Source organism: Saimiri boliviensis, chromosome 15 (genome assembly GCF_048565385.1).
Source record: "Saimiri boliviensis isolate mSaiBol1 chromosome 15, mSaiBol1.pri, whole genome shotgun sequence".
Taxonomy (NCBI): domain Eukaryota; kingdom Metazoa; phylum Chordata; class Mammalia; order Primates; family Cebidae; genus Saimiri; species Saimiri boliviensis.
The window spans coordinates 34787501-34812008 of record NC_133463.1 but is presented as its reverse complement, the minus strand read 5'-3'; the positions used below and the strand labels follow the sequence as shown (position 1 = coordinate 34812008).

Genomic DNA, 24508 nt, shown 5'->3' with positions numbered 1-24508 from the left:
TCCTGAATTGCTAAGTTTTTTATGAATGCTAAGCTTGATTAACTTAAGACAAACAAACAAAACTTTTTGATAGTTCTTTCTCTGGCCAGTACTAAGTAACAGAGTGAAGTATTTTCTAAATTTACTACCTTGTCATCACAATATTCATACATTTTTTTAAAGCACAGGGAAAATGCATTTATATTTCAGCATTTATATCTCAGTCCCTGACATTAGCCCTAAATCTACTATTAGAAAAAATTTTTGGCCAGGCACAGTGGCTCATGCCTGTAATCCTAGCATTTTGGGAGGCTGAGGTAGGCAGATCACTTGAGCTCAGGAGTTCAAAACCAGTCTGGGCAATGTGCCAAAATCCTATCCCTACAACAAATACAAAAAAAAAAAAAAAATAGCTGAGCATGGTAGCGGGCACCAGTGGTCCCAGCTACTTAAGGGGCTGAGGTGGGAGCCCAGGAGGTCAAGGCTGTAGTGAGTTGAGATTATGCCACCACACTCCAGCCTAGGTAACAAAGTGAGACTCTTTCTAAAATAATAATATAATAATAATAATATTTAACTCTAACAATGTAGAAGACTTCTAGAAAACAAAAAGAGCATATACAGATACAAGATAAACTACAGAAAGATTCTAGAATAGTTGAAAGCTAGTTCAAATGGAGGTAATTTAAAAGAAATAAAATGCCAGGAGGCAAGAGAGTGATGTGAGGACATCCTGAGAGAGAAGGGAACCAAAGACAAAGAAAGAAAAAAGAGCTTCTACGGAGATTCTGATAAGCATTTCAGAAAACATACAAAGTGCTAACCAGCAACCGCCTATCTATACATATAAAAGCAATTCTACTTCAGTGGTCAAATCTGCCAATTCTGATCACATCATCTTGCTCTTCTATGTAGTACACAAGGTAATAAAACTTAGATGTATAAATAAGTCATACTCTGAAAAGAGAGACAGCAGTTTTAAATTTTGCTTTCTAATTTTATTAAAAGTTGGCTCTTTGGAGTTTTCCCGTGAAAGCAAATGAGTAACAACAGTAGAAATAACAAATATCTATTATTTCAAGAAAATGTATTTTATGAAAAGCCCTTCAAGATGTCAATTTCCATTTTATTTAAATAATAGAAATACCATTATGAATTCAGTCTGTATTCAGTGTTTAAAATTGTTTCAGAGGTTATTCAAAATAGAGATTTTAGTATCTTGGGAAAACTAAAATTCAATTTGTAATAGATTAATCAAGTTATTTTACTAATCCCCTACACTCACTTAATACTATGAATACATTTCAAAAGTGAGAATGGGATTGAGTTTAACAAGTACAACACATCAGTCATGAAAGTTACATTATCCTCTCTGCAGTCCCCAAATATAATTTTAAACTGCTAAGAATGTGTGTATGACTAAACATTCCCAGTGTTTCCAAGTTAGGGACATAAGTAGGGCAATATTTTGAACCAAAGATATCTTCTATAATATATTCTGAAAGTCTCATTTGAGACCAGACAGTAGTTGAAGAGGCAAAAGAATTAGACTAAAGGAAACACATGCAATAAAACTGTGGGATACGGAGACCTACATGTAAATAAAGTTATAGACATATCCATAGCTTTATCTGCACACATGCACTTCATTAAACACTTTCCAGCCACAGAAAATAGATTTATCAGCCAATAATCTCCAATCCTTTCATTACACACATCAATCCATTCAACTCCAAAGCTTGGAAGAGAGACTTAGAAAGCACTTAATGTAAATGATTGTGAGCCATAATTACAAACCACCTGTCCTGTTATTTACAGCCATAGCTCAGTCCCAGAAAATAGAACACAAGGCTGCAAGAGTCTGCTATAAGGATGCACTGTGAAAACACTATGGGATGCCAAAACTTGCACACTGCAGAGTTCTACACAGGTTTCCTCTAGTTATGATAGTGCCTTAATGACAATTTAGGATTCCATAAAGAACATAATATTTTAATGTTGTCTATAAACAAAGAAATGTAATGCTTATAGCCTTTGACTAATACAACTTATAAAGCTTAAAGCCAAAAAAAAAAAAAAAAAAAAAACACCCTCAGGTTTAACAAAAATAAAAATTCATTAACATCACTAAAAATAGTATAGTTTGTGTACTTTTAAAAAGGAGGTTTTTAAAACCAAGTTTATTCTTTTGGTGATATAACAGGGACAACGAACGTCTCTTCCTAGAGAACATGATATACACCTATATCACCAGAATCGGTGTGTTGTAGTAGTGACTATACACTAAATGGCCCTTGGTCAATGTGCTGATAACTCACTTAGCTATTAAGTCTGATCAATTCTGGAGATGTTTCTTTTACAGTGGATGGCAGATAATAGCAATCTGGTCAGTTTGGCTGACTGAATTGAGGTAGTTATCCTGTGGCCTGAAGACTAGCTATTCCCTTGCCTTCTCCCACTAGATCGAAAGGCCCTCAAAGAAAGAAACGAAGAGTCGTTTTCCTTCATTAGAATGCCTAGCACAATGCCTGGTACATAGTAAGTGTTCAATAAATAAGTACTGATTCAATGCATGTGTTCAATAGAATAAGCCAAACTACATGTTTTAACTCCCAAAGTTTTATTTACTTTAAGGCTCTCAATTTTTGCCTAGACTGGATGGTTACAAATATCCCCTTTGTCCTAAGCAAATATTTCATGATTAATCAATTTTTGTTCACAATAAGGAAATAAACACTAGATTTTTTTTTCCCACTTTGCTCTAAATAGTTTGGCTTCAACCAATATTGGCTCAAACCAAACATAATTCTGTTTTCATTGCTTGCCATAATGCGACCTGACAAATACAGTTTTGTCTTTAAAATATGTTTTAGAATAATGCTTGTTAAGTAAATGAAGTGTCTTAGACTCTTCCATTATTTAATGCTTATGATATAGGCATTCAGCATTGAGAAATTAGCAGAAATCTACAAACCTAAGTGTGTAGGAAGCTGCACTGGCTGGGACCAATTTAAAAACAACCATGTGATCAACAGCCAGATAATACACTTGAAGTTTTTAACTTTTGCTAATCAGCCATAGTACTAATGGGGCCAAACTTATGAGCTTAATCTGCACAGGCTTTGCAGCATGGACAGCACTCTAACCTGAGTTAGCAGATGGGTATGAGGCTAAACACATAAGAGAATAGGAGAGACACAAGGATCCACACAAATCCATCTCCCTAAGCTTACTCAAAAAGTATTCACACATAATGGGTGGCAATGTCAACAACAAAACCTTATTATTAATTTAGGTAACAGTTCACAGGCCAGAGAAAAATTCTTTCAGGTTGAAGATTTCTTTCAACATATTTGGGATTATATTCTACCTATAACCCCAACAATTCCCAAATATCAATAAGAAATATAGTTACATACTAACATTCCATTGCTAAGGCACAACTACATTAAGAGTCCTATTATAAAATCAGAATTAATACAATCATGATTAAGTAATCTAAGTTAAGAACAAATCACAGGAAGAATGCTACATCATTATCATTAATTATAAAACAGCTGTAGGCAAAATATATAGCTTTTAGGTCTGTCTTCCTGGAGGGGTTTTGAGAAAAAGTTGCTGTTGTTTTTTAAAAAAATACGAGATTCAACTAACCAACAAAATTGTCTTACAGGCTGTTTTCTGCATTAATAATTTGAAACATACATCGCCGTGTGCAGTGCTTGGTATGCAGTGGCAGAATTCACTGGAGACCTTGTTAGAAGTGCCTAAGCCCTGGGCCCACTCCCTGAAATGATTTTTGCTGTTTTGAGGCATTATAAAGGAGCACAAATTTTAGTTACGCACATGAAATTCTGGTTCAGTGTTGAAACTCTGCCATCAGCTCAATACATTCACCTGGAAAAGGAATTTAAGTTTGTGGCTATCTCTGTCTATGACAATCTGCTCAAATTCCTAACAGACAGACAAGACATATTGGAGGATATGTAAATTGTTTATTGTCTTAAAATTCCTTGCAGATCCTTTAATTTTAAAAAGAAGTTAAAAATAAATTCAGCATTAACAGCATAAGAAATATGTGTTCGAGATACTCATCTGAAGAAAAGTTACCTAGTGCAACTGGGTCTGGGTTGACGGGACTCTGCTGCCTGGAGTGGCTGCTGCTACTGCCGCCACCTTTTTTTAAGTCCTCAGCGTCACTGTATCGCCGGATCCAGTAATTCAATTCTTCCCGGTCTGCTTCCTGACACCGCCTTAGTACGGTGAGAGATCGCCTTGTTTTTTCTACCATGTCCATTATGCAGTTTAACAGCTATGTGGCAAAGGGGAGAATTGGGAAGAGCATATAAATCATCAAAATTAAATATTTTACTGAGTAGTGAAACAAACCATTTCGGGACAATGAAGGAAGCAATTTTATCCCTTAATATTTTCTATGGCTAGATTCGAAATTCAGAGCCAACAGATGAGAAAATTCAATGGGAATGAGAAGACGGATGTATGAACATAAGTCAGAAGGAAAATTTTACCTGAAGGCATTAAAGCCAGTAAATGCATCTCTCCAAATACTAATCCCATTACTTGATAAACTAAAGGACCATCTCAAAATAAAACAGTAACCCACTGATCTGACTTTGAGAATTCCTTTCTAAGATCTAAACATTTCTCTTAAGTGGCTTTCAAATCAATTTAGAAATCAAATCCTATATTCTACTTCGAACATTCTCACTCATTATTTTTTTTCAAGGATAACAGGAAACACAGGACCTTCAAAGCATCACCAAGCTTTTATTTTATCACATAACCCCACTCCAGTTGTTTTCCAAACATTTTTTAATCCCAAATGATTACTGATGTCTTACATGGTCAAGATGTTTCCACTCTTCTGCCCATTCTCTGTCTGTTAGTCTGTGATCAATCATTTCTTCTTGACGTGTGCCATGCAACCCTACAAAAACAGAGAAGGCTGAATCACCCTAAAGCATTCAGTACACAACCCAAACACGCACAGACTCATCGCAAGGACTATGTGGGCAAACTCAATGACATAAAAATACATTTGATTTTGAATGGAGACATGAGTCATACTTAGATTCAGAATTACCTAATGAGTTCCTCATAGCGTAAAATACTAGAACTGAAGGAATTTTAGAGGTCATCTAGTCAGATGCATTTGTTTTACATATAAGGAGACAGTTAAGTGACACCAAGTCCACAGCTAGTTATCCATGCAATACTCCCTAAGTAAAAATACATTCTAACTCTTTACTTTTGCACCAATCTGGTAAAATAAAAAATGAATAAATAAATCATATATACATATATATATATTTTTTTTCTAACTCTTAATAAATACAAGAAGCCACAAGTAGATATTAAGTGGTTTTAAAGCATTGCTGTCCTGCATTAAAACTAAAGACAGCATAAGTCATTTTACATGGGAAGGGATATGCTTTCCCAAAACAGGCATGCTAAATTTTTCCACATTTCAACAACATTGTATGAATGAATACAATCCTAACACATATACTTCCCTGATAAAATTAAACCATGAAGAGAAGGTTTGTATAATATGGAGCCACATACACTCATTCGGTTTACCAAAAAGTAAAAAATAAATAAAAGTAAATTGGAAATCCTTCATGAAAACAATGAAACATATCAGATATAATTTGACAAATATTATAAATCCAAGTGAATAAACTGAAAAACCTAATTTGAAGTCCGTAAGTTGTAATGCTCTTTAGCATTATAGTTAAGATACCAGTATGAAAAAGTAATAATAAGTATTACTTTTTATACTCACTTGGTAAGTATTTACCAAGTGAGCACCAATATTAATTAATGTAAGCAGTTAGCTAGGATGCTCATTAAAATAGGAAGTAAATGTGTCTCACTAAAAAGACAGGATGGGTCAGGTGTGGTATCTCACGCCTGTAATCCCAGCACTTTGGGAGGCCGAGTCAGGCGAATCATGAGGTCAGGAAATAGAGACCATCCGGCCAATGTGGTGAAGCCCATCTCCACTAAATTAAATACAAAAAATTAGCCAGGTGTGATGACACATGCCTACAGTACCAGCTACTCAGGAGGCTGAGGCAGGAGAATCGCTTGAACCCAGGGGTGGAGGCTGCAGTGAGCCAAGATCATGCCACTGCCCTCTAGCCTGGGTGACAGAGCAAGACTGTCTCAAAAAAAAAAAAAAAAAAAAAAAATATATATATATATATCTCGGATGAACGACTCTGATCAGAGAAACCTGGAAACTGTTGTTCCTTTTACATAATCACTTGATATTCTACAGTAAAGGAAAGCCATTGGGCTGTGGCATTATTTTGCATTCCAAATGATCAAAACTATTATTTTTGATTACCAATTCTCAAAAGTTACTCTGAACAACAAATAAAGTTTGTCATGGTTTGGGCTTCTAGATAACTGGGCTACCTCTCTGTGAAATTTATGTAAGAATTAAATGACAATAGGAGTTACAAGACACTGAATTTCACTTTTTGTGAGATTTAAGTGGTTAGAAATCCCTTCTTTTAGCTGATTTACACAAATAAAGATGAGTCACATGACTGTGTTCAGCCAACCACGTAATGCAATTTCATTTACAACGGATGGAAGTGAATAAATTTATGACAGCCCTTTCTCAGACTAAATAAAAAGTTAAACGTAAGACACCTCGTATTATTCCTGTCCAATCAGAACATATTCTGAGATACATTCTAAAAGTTAAAATTGTCAATGCCATCTATTGGTAAAAAAGTAAAAGTGCAAATATGTTGAAAAAATAATATTTAGTTGTTGCTCTGTTGTGATTATTTCAAGTTGAAATGTTTGCAAATATGTTATTTTTGTTAACTTATTTGTTGCCTGTGTTTTAGGGAAAAACCATTACTGTTAAAATTAGTCACCATAGAAAACAACCAGAAAGTGATAAGGATATAAATGTGACAGTGATTTTCATGTTAGAGGCATCCAAATATTTGCCTTTAAGGAAAAGAATTCCAGAGATCTCAAAAGCTTGAAAAATTCAGCAGACAAAATCAATTGTGACACAAGCCATAACACCTGGAGTAATATTAATGAGCAACAAGATTATCTGTGGCCAGTAGGATTTCAGCATTTATAAAACAGTACTAAGCTTCACCTCATTTTTAAAAAAATACTAAGTTCATTAGAAACATGTAAAATATGAGATTCATTTGCTGCTTTTGAACTCTGAAAGTCATTTGTTAGATGTAATCAAATCTTTAAAAATAAAAAATAAATCAAGATTTTTGGTTTATTAATTTATCTATTTAAGATACTTAAATATTCAGCAGCACCCAATTTTTATTTATAGTCATAATACCGGGGGATGTACTGGGGGAAACAGCTCATAATCATTCAATAGCTCATAATCACATTTGCATCTGTGGGAAATTTGACACTAACGTTGAGTCTTAACTGGTTATTATGTTTTAGAATATTTTAGCTAACTAGAATAAAACTCTAAGCTTCCTTATAAACTAATTACTGCTAACAAGTTACTTTACTAAAGGATCCTAGTGAGTATATGTCCCTACACATAATGGACACTTATAAATCGTAGCAGACTGAGTATATGTTTATGACAATTTTTATATTCTCAAAATGGCAGCCTGATGTAACACCATAATTTGTGGCTCATACATCAAGATTTTATTTTATATTAACACACACTAAACTCTGCCAGACTTTAGGGATGGTTTAGTAGCTGCACATATTTATAGAGATTAGCACTATTAGTTTTATAAGCTAATATAATTAAAAGGTAAGAAACACGGTCTGAAGAAAATAACATAAAACCAATGGATACCAATATAATTCATAAAGGGATATTTTACATTACTTGATGAAAACATAATCATTGCACATAAGTGTAATTACTTCCTTGCTGATTACTGTATAGTGCACTGGAATTAATATTTTACAAAATATCACCTGCTGCCTAAGAAACAGGCCATTTGCTAGCACACCTATAAAACAGGATCCCTTGAACTGGTTTCACAGTGACCTGATGACTGCACCGCTATTTAAAAATTTGCAATCATGATTTTCAGTCCGTAAGTCATAAATAAGTGGTAAGGCTTTGTGTAGACGAGGGCTGTTATCACATTTGATTTGGGGGCCAAAATATCAATCCAGATCGAGAAATAACATAACCACCTTTGAAAGCTCTTCAGAAATGATACCTGTGAGAACATTAGACAGACTGGCTATTAAGAAAGCACAAATTATATGCTTAGCCATTTGTCTGACACACTATATAAACGTAGAAATTACTGTTGTGGAGAACCAGAACTACTAATTTACTGTCTTACAACCAAAGCCTCAATTGCCCCTCCCTTCACCCTGACTCTCTCTTTCTGTTTTCTAAACATTTGGGAAGTTGGGTGCAGAAAGGCAAAAAAGGCCCTACACACAGCAGCCACTGTTTGCTAGCAACGCAGTTGGAACTCTAATGTAAACTTCTATATATCAGCTCCCTCTGCCTGTGGCTAAAAACAAAACAAAACAAAACAAAACAAAACAAAACAAAACAAAACAAAAACAGAAAAACACCATCACTGTAATCAAGTAGTGAATAACTGGCTGGCTTCATGCCCCAGAATTCTGTATTTTCAGCTCCGTTTTCTGGTTTTTGACTAGGACTTCCCCCACCTGCCCTTTCCAGGGTCCTGGCCACTAAGTCACCCACGTCAGGAAAGTTTGCCAGCAATTAGTTACAAGGTAGAGAAAGTCCTGTTGGTGGGTGATGTGGACACAGGAGATTGAAAAAGAAGAGGAGACTATTGCTCTCAGACCCATCACAAATTAAGAACTGAAGGGACCCAAGTAACAGTGTACTTACTAATAACCCTCTGATACACCATCATCTCTACCACTGAACCACTGATCCTGTGTTTAAAAAACAACTTACCTTGTTCATCTTCTCTCTCATTTTTCGTGGTAGACATTTGTTCTATAGAAGGCAATATCTTCAAAATGTTTTACTGCTTTTCTTTTTCTTTTTTGAGACAGGGTATTGCTCTGCTGCCCAGGCTTCGGTGCAGTGTGTGGGATGTAGTGGCAGGATCTCGGCTCACTGTAACCTTTACTCCCCGGGCTCATCAGATCCTCCTGCCTCAGCGCACTAGGTAACGGGCTAGAGGCATGCACCACCATGCCCGACTAATTTTTGTATTTTTAGTGGAGATTGGATTTTGCCACAGTGCCCAGGCCGGTCTCAAACTCCTGAGCTCAAACTCATCTACCTGCGTAGGCCTCCAAAAGTGCTGAAATTACAGGTGTAAGCCACTGCACCCAGACAAAATACTTTACTTCTAATAGTTTTATGCAAAGGAGGAATGAACATAGGCAAATCGAGCACATATTTGCCCAAATTCACTTCTTCAGTATTCTGATCCTTGACCCCAAGTTGTCAACATTAACTTTAATCACTGGCATTTTTAAGTTAAAAAAAAAAGTACCAAATCATTCCTCGGGAAACATCTGTTAAGCCACAGATGACATGCCATATCATACTTTGGAAATATGGAATATCATGGAGGGTGGACAAAGTCAAAATAATCATTGAAACTATCTGAAACAAAAGATACAATGCAAGAAAATAAACTGATTTTTTTAAAAATATTGTGGCAGGCAGATTGCATATGAAGTCTCCTGTTTAAAGAGAATTCAAGCTAAAAGAAATTATTTTGGATTTGTTACCAACAATTGAGCGTTTTGTATTAATCTAGATGCCCTCCTCCAAAGAAATTTAATGCACTGTCTTAAGAATACAAGTGATCTGGAGAGAGAGAGCGCACAGCTGTTGAAAAGTCTATTAATACCAATCAAGTTGTTTTCATAAAGGAGACAATATAAAGCAAGAGAAGAGAATTTTTATCCCTATCACAGATTTCAAGCTTCAAGTTCAGTTGAGAAGTAATGATGCAAGTCTTCAAGCATCCAATCCCGTAAGAAGTGAACAGATCCTTCAGTCTTACCCATAGGTCTGTTTCTGTCCCTGAGGTCCCTGTGGCTGGGGTGTCGGTAGGAGTCCCTGTAGTGGTGGGCAATGGCCATATCATCCAAACGGTAATGCTGAGGTGGAGGTGGGGTGGGGTGAGGCAGGCCATTGGGCTGGTAGGATAAGCCGTTATTTGGACTGTACCGCTGGCCTGGGCTAATAGTGCATGGTCGCTTGCTTGGATGTTCTGAGTGCAAAGGCTCTCTGTCAAAGCCATTTTCTTTGGTTCTAAGGAGGAAAAAACAAGAGTTTATTTCATCATCTATTCAGAAACCAGCACATTCCAGTCACTCATATTTGAGCTAGGAATAAAAAAGAGAATATTTTTTATTAGCCAGAAACCTTATAAACTCAGCTTCCCAGAAAACATATGGGAATTCACTGAGACCCATGCCAAGACCTCATGGATCACAAGCCTGCAGACAGGAGAAAATATTTCACTTCTCATCAAATTAGCAAATATCTTTTCAGTTGAAGTTCATGTGGTTAAGTCACAAACAAGAGGAAAATCAAGTTACCTGTAGATAACATTTTCACTCAACAAACAGTGCTTGATTTCTAACGAGTTGCCCTAAGACCAATTGTATTTGATGAAGATTCACCAAAGTAAAACATCACCACTCTCTCCATGAACACTTAAGGTACACCTATTCCACTTGATATCTGACTTTTGTGTCAGAGAAGATCTAAGAACTGTGCTGTCCAATACAATAGCTATATGTGGTTGTTTAACCTAAAATGTAAGTTACTTAAAATTAAACAAAGCTTAAAATTCAGTTCTTCAGTATCAATAGCCACATTCCATGTGCTCAACAGCTATGTGTGGCCAGTGGCTTCAGTACTGGACTGCACAGATATGTAACATTTCCATCATCACAGAAACTTCTATAGGAAAGTAAGGATCAAACTGAGCAAATGCAGTATGCAATGCAATGTCTGGAACCCTGACATTATCTTGAGTCACCAAGGGTTAGCAAATACTTTTCATTGTCCCATACAGTATACCCTTGAAATAATCAGCAGTTGTATAGAGCTAGCTTGGACTAGAAGGAAGATCTAGGTCAACCTCCTTAAAGTTGAGGAAACACATACCCAGAGAGCTGGTGTATCCTGTCTGGGGTTATCAGGTCATACGGCAGGACAGGAACACCCTGAGGACACATCATCATGTGATAAACTCTGAACTTGGCTTTCAGAAGGAATGTATTCTATAAATAAGACTTGATAACTATCACAATTCCTTGACTCTCAAACAAAAGTGGGACTAAAGAAATAATTTCTGGCTGTATATATTTCTATGGCTTAGAGACTAGCCCCTAATATACTCAATGAGATAGAAACAAACCATATTCAACTTTGACTGTAATCACAGCTCCCAAGCTTACTTTTTACTTACAAGACCAACACTCTATTTTTAGACTGGCGATAACATCTATTTTCCCAGGGACATTTCCTCATAAGAATTCTATCAGTTCACAGTGGCTGCAGACTTCTACATGCCTTTTTTATTTTCGGTAGTAAAACAACAGCATGGAGACACTTTTTCTACTTTCCCAGCATCTAGTGACAGTCTTTGATAATACCAGAGGAATCCAGGTGGAAACTGAATCAACAACAGAGATTATCAGTGGCAACAGGATTCTACAATGAACTGTCCTTTATGCTCATTTAGGGTGGAGCCCGGTGGCAATTCATACATACCAGGTTGAGAAGAATAAAGGACTAAGAGACAGAAGGTATACGCATAGGAAGAACTGAGGGTAAATCTTCAGAGTTTAATGTTAAAGAACATGCCCACTACATACTAAGAAAGATGCACTGTTCTGGAGACGGCAGGGATCCTTAGGACTCAGCCAAGTGACCTCTAGTTACTCAACTTTCTGGCTTCAGCATTCTGCTCCTGTAAAATGGGACTAATAGGAAACAACACTTGTAAAAACAAATTAAGGGGCAACCTAATTTATACTTTACCCTATCTCAGGCTTTCCCCCCGCCCCCAGCTCCTCAATAACAGAAGCTGTAAACTATTAGAGAAAGAAAATAAATGTCTTTTAAAAACTCTACATGAGGCAGGGCATGGTGGCTCACAACCTTGCTTTGGAAGGCTGAAGCAGGTGGATCACCTGAGGTCAGGAGTTTGAGATTAGCTTGGCCAACATGGTGAAATCTTACCTCTACTAAAAAGAAGAAAAAAAAATACCTGGGTATAGTGGTGCATGCCTGCAGTCCCAGCTACTCAAAAGGCTGAGGTAGGAGAATTGCTTAAACCTGAGAGGCAGAGATTGCAGTGAGCCGAGATCATGCCACTGTACAACAGCCTGAGCGCTAAGAGCAAAACTCTTCCCCGCCAGCCAAAAAAAGAACTGAGGGTAAATCTGTAGAACTTAATGTTAAAGAACATGCCCACTACATACTAAGAAGGATGTACCATTCCAGAGACAAAAAACTGGCCAATATTCGAAATGATGGCACAGCATGGCCCCCAAGGGAGTGGCAGCCAGGAGTCCTAATGCTGCTCCCATCAAAGTATGTGTCTACACTAAAACATACTGACTCCTTACATATTGATCATTGATAACAGACTAAAATATCCATATAGCTCAGACATTACCTAATTGCATTGCTTTAAAATAATTTTTTAAAGTAAAGTGAGACATTCTAGCTACTGATTTATCTTCTAAGAGAATACCTATGTGATTCTAATCTGTATTTGCATATCCTACAAATTTCTTAATAATACACTTTAATATTCAATGCATATTATCAGCATAAATCAGCTAGAAAATACTGAAGACTATTGGTGGCTCTGAACACAATGCTAACACAGCACCTACCTTACCGGCAGTGTGGTGGGGTGGAAAGAGCACTGGACTGGGAATCAAGAGACCTGAGATCTAGTCCTGGCTCTTCCATGACTAGCTGTGTGACCTTGGTCAAGTCACTTAACCTCTCTGGACCTCAGCTTATTTATCTGTAAAATGAAAGGGTTGGACTAGATCAGTGGTTTTCAAACTGGGCCACCAGAGGTACTTAAGGGATTCTGTAGGCAATGAAGAACTTTTTCTCCAAACAATAAAGATTTTCAAGATTTAAAGTGACAGAGGAACCAAATTATTATTATGTTTCAATAATCAGGGTTCCATCTAAGATTTCATTTTTAAAGGAAAAAGTCTGCGGCTAAAATCAAGTCTGAAAACCACTGGACTAGATGATTTCTGCAGTCCCTTCTAGTTTGCAAACTGCAATTTAAGTATTCTCTATTTACAGCTAAATGCCATAGTTATGCAGATCAAAACACACAGCGCTGATAGTTCTCTGGCCAAACCATAAGAACCTAAGGCAACCACCTTGGTCAAGTTCTATGTTCCTTGCTTTGAACAATTTATTATTTATACCTTGTTTTTGTCCAAACACTAGAAAATATCCTCTTATCTTAGTGCAGCTCCTATAGCATTTCTAAATAATGACACATCCTTCTTTGATCCATTTGGGTCAAACCACCCCAACTTCTGGTTTTCTTTCTTCTTAATCAACAAAAGCAATGGTAACATTGGGATAATTTTTACAATGTTTAATTGGTTAGATATGCTATTTATCTTCATCCTTAGATGAACCCTTTGTTCAGCGCTATTACTTCAAACACCCAATTAAATAGGAGGAAAAACACATTTTTTTCCCCTAAAGTAAGGGGAGTGATGTCCTAAAAGACAGGCTAGGACTTTAGTCTGTTCTCTCACTACAGTTAGGTCTACTGTCCTATCCTGGGACCTATCACCCTGCTGGCCCTACTGAAATAATAAAGCTCATCACCTCACAGGGGCAGTTTACATTTTAACAGTAAAACATTGAAACTTACAGGGGTGTGGTGGCTCATGCCTATAGTCCTGGCACTTTGGAAGGCTCAGGGGGAAGAACTGTTTGAGCCCAGGAGTTTGAGACCAGCCTGAGCAACACAGTGAGACCTTGTCTCTATAAAAAATCAAAAAGTTGGCTGGGCATGGTGACATATACCTGTGGTCCTAGCTACTCAGGAGGTTGGGGCAGAAGGATCACTTGAGCCCAAGAGATCAAGGCTGCAGTGAGCCGGGATCACACCACTGCACTCCAGCCTGAACAATGGAGTGAGACGCTGTCTCAAAAAAAAGGTTGGGGGGCGGGGAGGAAGAAAACACAAAAATTTTCACTATCCACAAGAATAAAGCTTCTATGAAGGGTCTTTCTGGTGCTTCCTGAAATTACTAATGTCTGCTTATAAGGCCAATTGTATTCAAAGGATATATGTTCAGAAGGGTAACTCAAACAATGTAATTGCCATTTGTCTGTCTGCTTCTTAGAAATGCCTACAACCTTCTATATTTCATTTGGCTGGATGAACTCCATATTTGCATTCTTTGTTGCCCTTTTCAATGTATTAGGCAAAATTAGTAAACACTTTTCATTGTCCCATACCATTATACTCTTGAAGTAACTCAAATTCTAGTAGAAATCTGAAGTGAGAAGTCTGTTATGTCTCAAGGATTTCTGAAAGGTTTGTTTTTTAAGTTGAGAAGTCTACCTGAGGATGTTCTATCTCCTTACCAGAACACACTTTCCTCAACACAATGTAACCACTTCAACACTTAGCTCACACTCACTTCTCTCTCCAGGTTTAATGTTCTAAGGGCAAGGGGCCCTCAGGACGCAGCCGTGTGACTTCCAGTTACTCAACTTTCTGGCTTCAGTATTCTGCTCCGTAAAATGGGACTAATAAGAAAGTATATTTGTAAAAACAAATTAAGAGGCAACCAAATTTTTACCTTATCCTACCTCAGGTTCTTTTTTGTTTTCCAGCTCCTCAAAAACAGAAGCTTTAAACTATTAGACAAAGAAAATAAATGACCTTTAAAAATTCTACATGAGGGTGTGGTGCTCATGCCTGTAATCCCAACACTTTGGGAGGCTGAGGCAGGCAGATCACTTGAGGTCAGGAGCTTGAGATCAGCCTGGCCAACGTAGTGAAATCCCGTCTGTAGTTTAAAAAAAAAAAAAAAGCCTGGCATGGTGGAGCTTAAGTGCCTGTAGTCCCAGCTACTTGGGAGGCTAAAGCCGGAGAATTTCTTCAATCCGGGACGCAGAAGTTGCAGTGAGCCAAGATGATGCCACCGCACTCCAGCCTAGGTGACAGAGCAAGACTTCATCTCAAGAAAAAAATAAAAGTAAATAAAAACAAAAACTCTACATGAAATATTTTTAAAATGATGATTAACTAGTGTGTGCTGGTAATCCCTTAGTAACATTTATATAAAACTGTGTAACATTCAAGGAACAGGGTAAGTATGAAAAAAGTCCATTATAAAATCATGACAATAAGTAGAACAAGAGGACAAACCACCTACATGGCAGAAGCGGGTTTAAGTTTTTTTCTCTAGATTAAAAAAATTTTTTAATGTGAGGAAATACCACTATAAATATTGTTTTGGAGGGAGGCAAATTGGTAGAGCACAATAAACCTAGAGAAGAAGAAACTTAAACTCTAATCTTCATCCTGTTACTTATTTATTTCAATTACATGTCTTACATACTCACTTATCTGAGTTTCAACAGATATTTCACAAGTCCAAAGTGGCCTCATTTCTCTTTTGCTTTCTGTACCATCTTCTACCTAGTCACACAAGTAGAAACTTGAAGTCACTCTTCAATCTTCTTTTCCAAATCCAAGCCCTGCTGCTGATCTCAAGCATCTCTACTCGGGTCCTTCCTTCCTGTCCCAGGATACCTTTGCCTTGGCCATGTCACACCACGATCCCTCTTTGCCAGCTTTCCCCAGAGCCACAGACTCCCAGGTTTGTTTGCTGTTTGTCTCAACAGCCCAGCCAAGTCCCATCCCTAGACTGTAGCTCCTTGAAAAATGAGCAGGAATGAGACACTGGGTCTAAAATTCCTTTGAGACTAGATGTTGAGGACTTACTTTATTTTACTCTTATATTTTAGAAGTCTGTATCTAAATCTTAGGAAGATAGTTCTACTAAACACAGACCAAAGACACTAATAGCATCAAACACACCTTCCTCTCCTTTTCTAACAAGTGTACTTTGTTAAGATTGCCATAGAAGGACTGGACATTGAATCAAGGAAAGGAAAATCACTCTCATCATCATATTTTCAACACATAATTCAGCAAAAGATCTCTTCAGAAGCTGTTAGTAAAGAGGTGACTTTAGATAAGAATTTCACATAATACACTTTTATTGGTAATGAATAAGGTACTGAAACAAATATATTACAGACTCCCAAGCCTCCTTAAAAAGAAAATCAAACCTAATTCTTCATGACAACCTGCAGTGGTTTCTCTGTTTTGCTATCACTCTGTAGGGAGTGGGACATTTAGATGATGAAGAACAGAGAGCTGAATGCCACAGGACTATCACTATAGGGCCATATGGAGAGAAGCACCTTTAACCTCTCCATCGCCAAACAACCACCTAGGAGTGAGAACTTTCTGAGCAGTGTGCTAATACCTTCAGAAGTAAGTAAGAGGCATGTGGATACTTGCCACTCCAGACACACAAACATGATGCTCAGACCTTCAAGGATTGCAATACGCAAGTTGGAGGAGCCATCTGAGCCTTCCCTCCAGCAGCGAGAAGGTGGAATGCTTCTGTCACGTGTCTGAAGCTGACCATCTGCTCAACAGTTAGGCTGTCTGTTACTGGCTCTTCCCCTTGCCTTTTTTAATCTCTGCCACTGCTGAAGTATTCAATTTCTGCTGCTCCTGCTGTTTGGAACTCTGCTTTCTTATTTGAATCTGTCATCTGTACATTTCTATTGGAGCCCTCCAGTTTTTCCTGGGCAGTGAACCAATCACGGCATTTGGTTCCTGGGCTGTCCGTGGTTGTTTTTATTGTATTTCAGAAATGCATTTTTTTAACCAAATAAATAAATAAAGATGCTTGGGGAGAGACCATTTAATACACTACTAAAAAGAACTGCATTAAGTTTAATTTGAATTATTTGTTTGATAGTGGTTTTTGTTTTGTTTGCAGTGTTTTGCTTTGTTTTAGGTCCCTAGAATGTGTATTGCTCTATCCTGCACTTCAGTGGCAGTACCAAGATGAGAGAAACATGGTCCCTCGACCTTCCACAAGATTATGATTTAGGACAGACTTTAATTCTTTACCATTAAAATAATTTAATTGGAGCTACAAGACTTCTATACTTTCATACAGGACATGTATACAGAAGGTGTCATTAAAGGCAGAACAAAAGTAGTATGGGAGATCAGAGTGAGAGATTACTCCAGAATGTGTACTCAAAAGGACTGAGGTTTTGGAGTCACATGGAGTTGGCATTCAATAAGTTAATCAAAGCACTTTGTTTTCAAGCAGGGGTGTTCAGAGGCTGATGGTACAGAATCATGGCTACGAGAGCAGAGGCGTTTGAGTCTGAAAACCTGGAGTTAGAATCCCATCAGGGCCTCTGACAAGCCATGTGACTTCACGCACATTACTTGGCCTTCTTGAATTTATGTCATAGGATTGTGAAGAAAGAAGTGCTATATGTTCATCTCAATTATTTAGCACAGGGCCTGGCATACCCAAAGCACTCAGTAAATAGCAACCATTATCAGTATACATAGTGGAAAAGCTCTCACTCAAATAGTAGATATTGAGTTAGGCTGTGAGGTACTAATAGAAATTATGACATATAAGAACCTGGGAGGCAGAGGTTGCAGTGAGCCAAGATCACGCTAGGTGACAGAGCTATATTCTATCTCAAATAAAAAAATTAAAAAAGAGAGCAGAAAGTATCAGCTGGAATACAGAATAAGACATGAGGAGCATGCAGTAAAGTTAGACCCTAATGGAACAGCAAGAAATCAGGCACCAAGTTAAAGTTGAAGCTTGAATATAGAGAGAACAAAATGCCCTCTATAACTCTGTTATATTTAATATATAAATGTAATTTTGTGGTCAGGAACAGTGGCTCATGCCTGTAATCCCAGTACTTCAGGAGACTGAAGCAGGTTGATCATCTGAGGTCAAGGAGTTCAAGGCCAGCCTGGCCAACATGGCAAAACCCCGTCTCTACTAAAAATACACAAAATTAGGCTGGACACAGTGACTCACCCTTGTAATCCAAGCACTTTGGGTGGCCAAGGTGGGCAGGTCACGAGGTCAGGAGTTTGAGACCAGTCTGGCCAAAATAGTGAAACCCCATCTCTACTAAAGATACAAAAATTAGTCAGGCATGGTGGCACACACCTGTAATCCCAGCTACTCGGGAGGCTGAGGCAGAAGAATTGCTTGAACCTGTGAGGCAGAGGTTGCAGTGAGCCAAGATCGCGCCACTGCACTCCAGCCTAGGTGACAGAGCTATATTCTATCTCAAATTTAAAAAATTAAAAAAAAAAAAATAGCCAGGTGTGGTGGCAGCTCCTGATATCCTAGCTACTCAGGAGGCTGAGACAGGAGAATCTCTTGAAATTGGAAGACAGAGGTTGAAGTGAGCCAAGATCACTCACTCCAGCCTGAGCAACAAGAGCAAAACTCTGTCTTGAAATAAATAAAATAAATAAACACAATTTTGTTTTATTTCACTGGAAGGCCTCCCAATTGATGTGACTAATATTTTGAAAAATCACTCTTTGCAACTATGGAATACATAATAGAGGCAACATAAACTAGAATGTATAAAAATGTGATATAAAATCCCTGCATTTTTAATAGAATACTGAATGCAGTAGGTTATAAAATTTTAATTCTTATTTGCACAATTAACCCTACAATTCCTTGTAAAGTGTATTTGCCTTTTCTTTTAGAATGACAAAAATAGTGAATTATCCTTCATTTTACAGAAACAAAAAAGTGGACCTATTTGGTTTAGTTGGTGTGTACTGTCATGACCAATCTTACAAATACAACCAACATGATTTCAAAATTACTGCCTTCTGACCCTCCAACCTTCACCATTTGCTAACCGACCCATTAAGCCAGGAACACAGGCTGGCTGTGGCTCTTCTATAGTTAAAAAGATATATAAAACTTCAGAATGCTATACTATGGCACCTACCCACTTGAGCAACTATAGAAAATAAATGAGGGAAAGTAAGGTGAAAAAACTCAACTCAATTCTTAGTTGAGTTTCCTTATTTAAATTCTGCACATTAAAACATATTTTGTGCAACTGGAAGATTTAAAGTATGCAAATATGCTTGTTTCTTCGCTAAGAAGCTCTGCAACTTTAGCCACATTCTTTGGGTGTTAGCTCGTGCACAAATAAAGGGACAGGGGCCAGCTGGGTGTGGTGGCATGCACCTGTAGTCCTAGCTACTCGGGAGCCTGAAACAGCAGGCTCACCTGAGACCAGGAGTTTGAGACCAGCCTGTGCAACATAGTGAGACCCTGTCTTAAAAAAACAAAAAAGCATACAGATAACATCCCATAAGGAAATACATAAATTTAAAGCATGTGTAATAATTTTTTTCTTTTGGTATGAAATGTAAAAAGGCAGGATGTGGTGGTTCATGCCTGTAATCCCAACACGTTGGGAGGCTGAGGTAGGAGGATCACATGAGTCCAGGAGTTCAAGAGCAGCTTGGGCAACATGGCAAGACCCTGCTTCAAAAAAAAAAAAAAAAAAGAAAAAAAAAAAGGGGGGTTGGAGGGCTGGTGTCTGGTATATCCATGAGCTCCCTCCTAGCTGACAAAATACATAATTCTATAAGCAAGTCTTTTTAGAGAATAATGTTTAATTCTTAGGGAAGGAGGAAATACATATTAATCCAACTACATGGCCATTGTATTGAAAGTTTAAAAATGTTAAACTGAGAGTAATGTAAAGTATAATGACATTAAAATAATGATATATAGAAAGGGGATTAATAATTAACCATCAATCACTTGAAACAGTAGGGGGAACAAAATGAGAAGCAAAACAACCACGTTACCCATACAAAACCAAAGATTATTTGATTTGATTTATTAAGCAAGAAAAACCCTGAATCAGAAAAGTAGCATCACAGGTGAGAACACAATACTAAAGGGAAATTAGATCAAAAAGCTGTGATACCAAATCTCTAAGAGAAGAAAGACAGCAATGATAATCACGTAACACAATGATTTTCTTTAAATCGTAATAATCTTAATCCATTCTGCAGTCTCAAAGAAAGGAAACATTATCTAACAGTTCTTTTCTTTCCTCCTACACAAATGTGCTATGTCTTTATGAGCCACCATGGTTCTCTAAGCAGAGCCTTAGCTTCTACTCTCTATCTGTGAGAGTGTTCATTTCATTTACATGGCTCCAAAAGAAAGATCGCATTCCCTTCTTCAGCATCTCCCACCACCGAATGGTAAAAGAATAAATGTCTACTATAAATAAGTGACTTTTACATATTAACCAAGGATAGAAATCAGAACTTTCAACTTACTTTCCCTAATATTTTAGAAAAAACAATTTTATAATAAAAATTGTCTTGTTCTACTTTGGGTTCTACAATATTCTCTCACAGACCTACAAATTCAGTATACTTGTTCAGAGACGCTCCCTAGAGCTATTTTTAAAAGAAAGTAGAAAACATTTCACTGTTCCATACAGGAAAAAAGAAAAAGAAGGAAAGATTTCATAGACTTCCTTAGAGTACTCATTTCTCTGTAAATAACAATAACGTTTTAAAAAAGAAAAAAAAAACATTACCAGTGACAATCATATTTAAGGATGAGAAGAAAGTTAAATTTGCCAAAACCCATTCCTGAAACACGTGATGGCTGTTTAGTACATTAACTCAGCAATCGTCACAGAATTTAAGCCCCCAAAGTTGTAAACAAAATATAGAGTGCTCTTTTGTTCATGACATGTCATGAACAAATTACCAAAATGTGTTTTCTCCTCAGGTGTCAGTTTTTCCCTCTTTTAGTGACTGATGGCTCCCAGTGTTATTACAGAAACAGATTGATCTTTTTAATGAGCCAGTTTAATAGACTCCAAAATCTCACCGTGGCTGCTCATCCATGTCAGACCATATGCACCAACAAAACATTCAGTAAAACAAAAAAAGCTCTGCTGTCAGACAGCTCCATACTCTATAAAATTTCATATAGTAGATCTGGATATACAGATAAATAACCAGAGAAGGGGAAAATGCATATGCAAACAAGATGCAGAAAATATATGCGGAAAGAAAAAATACTGTAGAGGCCCATATTTTCTTGGCTCTGATCAAATTCCCACAAGATACAAATGTATTTACACAACATATTCTCATTACCCTTCCTCCTAACTCTGAGGAAACCAACCCATTTGCCATCTTTGCAATATAATGTATACTTCAGGGCTCCATTTGATAAAAATGTTCCATCCAAAGATTAACCATGTGAACTACGACTCTGGCAACCATCCATGAAAAACCAAAGGGAAAATCAGACCGAAGACTCTTCTTAGGAGAGTTCTACCTGACTGAATGCATACACCAATTCATGCACAGCCATGGAGCATCAAAACAACAATGCTGAGCATCTGTGGAATTTAAGATGAAGTTTTCATATCAACGTTAACATACTTCCCAGCACTTACCTTAGGACTGTCCAAGGAGAGTCTAAAGTCACAGTACATTCAAATATAAAATACTGGAAAAGAGCTAGTGGGAAAATAGCTGGAAATATACAGAAATGAAACAGATTTTCATATTCCCTGTTATGGTTACTTAGCAATTAGGAATGCCAGAATACGTTGTGCCCATTTTCAATTTTGCCTACAGGATCATCTCTACATTTATCTTAGCTATCAAAATATTTCCCTGTTACACTACCCCCTGCCCCAATAATCCTAAATAAATTTCCTTCTTCTCAATTTTCCATGCAGTCTCTCTTTCATTCTTTTATCATGTAATCCTGGACACATGGAGCTAAAACACCTCAGTATCTGTATGTCATACTTATTTCCTGCAGGGTAAATGGGTTCAGGTCAAACAGGAATGCACATATAAACCATGTGTCTTTGAGCCACCTCTTGGTTTTCAGCACCATGTGAACAGGCCACTCAGGCAACAGGATTAAGCAGTTTCCCCTTAAAAGCTAAAGTACTAAGTGCTCTATTTCACTCTTAAATATGACCAAGAAAATATGACTTGCAAAAATAAGAAACTAGCTCTGTTTATAGATCATATATGAAGGTAAGCATACAACACGTCAAAAGGAGACTAATATTTAACTATTTGCTTTAGGAATTTTAAACTATTAAGAGGTTCTCTGTCAAGAGGAGCAAAATTCCAGAGATTGTAGCATAAAAACTGCTTAACAGAGGATTATGTAATAACAGTATGTAAACTGGCTGGCTTTTAAATACATTCTGATTTGTAAAGCAGCTAATACATTTAAGGATAGCTAAGTCGGTCACAAATAGATGTCTCTGAGAAGCTTGAAAGATCTTAAGCTCTTATGAACGCGGAACATAACTGTGCCAGTGTTAACCTCACGAAGGCTGTTACACCCATGCCTGATGAAATGCAGAAAATGAGGATAGATAAGCAGAGAAAGAAAGCAAAATACATGATAAATAAGTTTTTAAATATAGTTTCACTGTAAAATTCTCTATATTTCACAAATACTCTGCAAAATGATGCTAATAAGACTTTGCATCCCTATACTATAAGATAATTATATATGAGGATGAGGTATTCACAAAAATTATTTTAATACAGTACATGGGAAATTTAATGTGCATGCTTTATTCAACAAGTACTCTGTAGAGTTTAATGGAGAAGTGGTTTTATTTTACATTTCTTAGAATTCTCAGTTATGAGAGCGTAGTATCTGATAGAACATTATCTAACAAGTAAACTTTTCAGCAAAAATATCATCTATCGTTTCTACTGTATATCCTCACTCAGTTCACCTAGTGTCCCAGAAGTTTTCTTTTAGTTCATATACAAACCAAAAGAAATAGCTACTGTACCATGTTAAGAAATACATACAAACAAACTTCAAAACCAGCACATTTTAAGGGAACCAGGACAAGCAAATTTCAGAATATTGAAAGGTAAAATATGTGGTTGGGTTGAATTACATAATAAATGAGAATTTTAATACTGACGTGTGTCTAAGAGCCATCAGTGGTACTTGACAAATGTGAAAAATATTTATCTTCATCATTTAGCTTTAATATTACAAACAGAAAAGATCAACCTACACAAAAGCCAAAGTGTCACAGGCCAGAGATTCAAAACTCTGTAAAATTCCAGGCCAGAGCCAGATTCCCAAGATGGCCACAATGGCTTATTGCTATTGTTCAAGACACATAGGCCAGCAGTTTAATTATGACATGAATCATGTTTCCTCATGCCACAGGTATGAGAAAAAGGCCATAGTTTGTCTAGGCTCCTCCTCCCTCTTACCTGTCTGGAGTTCGCCTCTTCCCGTTTTCGTTCACATCGAGAAGCAGCTCTGAGGAGTCAACAGGTGAGGTGGTGCTGGCATCCAGAAGCAGCTGTTCATGCTGGGCGAGGTACTGGGCAGGGTTCTGTTTGGCCAGTCTTGCGCAGTGGAGGAGCTCACGCTGCAGCAGGGGCAAGTTGGCCTGCAAGGGCAAGACAGGAATGAGAGGAAGGACTGAAAGGCTTCTTCTGCCCTGTTGACTTATTCTGCTTTCTGAACACTGGAGCAGAGTATGCAACATAGCTAAATCAAAGGTCAAATGCATGCCATGGACTGCAACTAAAGCACAGATCTCAGCACTGGGCTACCATGTGCCCAGATTGCCCTAAGCATGAGGTGACTGACCCTTGTAGATCACTGTACCTCTCTTTTATTTCTTCACTGATAACATTGCGAGTGGCGCATTATTTTTAAGATCTCTTTATATGGGATGTATATTCTACGGGAAGGGAGAACCTAGTTCTATCCATAAGAGCTTTTGTTCTCCACAGGGATGACTGAGGGTATATAAAATATAAACACAGTCAAATTAATCTCAGAATAGGTTCCTTGATACATTCAATTTTGTATCTAGTGATTCACAAAGGTCAAGCAGGCTAATCCTAGAATATATCTTTAGTCAACTACTAACTTCAAATAAAAATACAATTACAATTACAGACATGAATATAGAGATTATTTTTCATAGTCATCAAGTTCATAAAACATTTAGGTACTGGCCTGGGTATGGTCATATATCCCAGTTGGAATTAATGCATAAAGCAGTTTATAATAGTAGTCTACAAAAGTGATCTGCCTTCTTTGTATCAGCCTTATTCTAAGGAATGAATACACATACATACGTACACACACACACACACACACACACACACACACACACACACTTCTTCTAATGTTAGAAAAAATCTGGTATACTGGTCACTCTTCCTCCTTAGCTAGCCCAGAACCTTGAATAAAGAACAGGCTGGTTGATAGGCTGATGGGTAATTCTGGCAATCTCAAACGTAATAAAAGAGAAGAGGCAATGTCACATGTAGCAAAGCATTAAAATGAAAACCTAAGAAGGCATTTTACTCTGAAC

General features: G+C 37.4%; 1 protein-coding gene across 10 annotated transcripts in view; it reads right to left on the bottom strand.

Annotated features, from left to right (window-relative positions):
* Positions 1-24508, bottom strand: part of RUNX1T1 (RUNX1 partner transcriptional co-repressor 1) — a 147948-nt gene that overhangs the window by 28590 nt on the left and 94850 nt on the right. For all 10 annotated transcript variants that reach the window (XM_010349415.3, XM_010349417.3, XM_074386874.1 and 7 more), the window contains 4 exons: positions 23388-23569; positions 9996-10246; positions 4842-4927; positions 4090-4291 (listed from right to left, as the gene is read on the bottom strand). In XM_010349415.3, coding sequence (XP_010347717.1) covers positions 4090-4291; positions 4842-4927; positions 9996-10246; positions 23388-23569 — 721 coding nt within the window. The remainder of the gene's footprint in view (positions 1-4089; positions 4292-4841; positions 4928-9995; positions 10247-23387; positions 23570-24508) is intronic.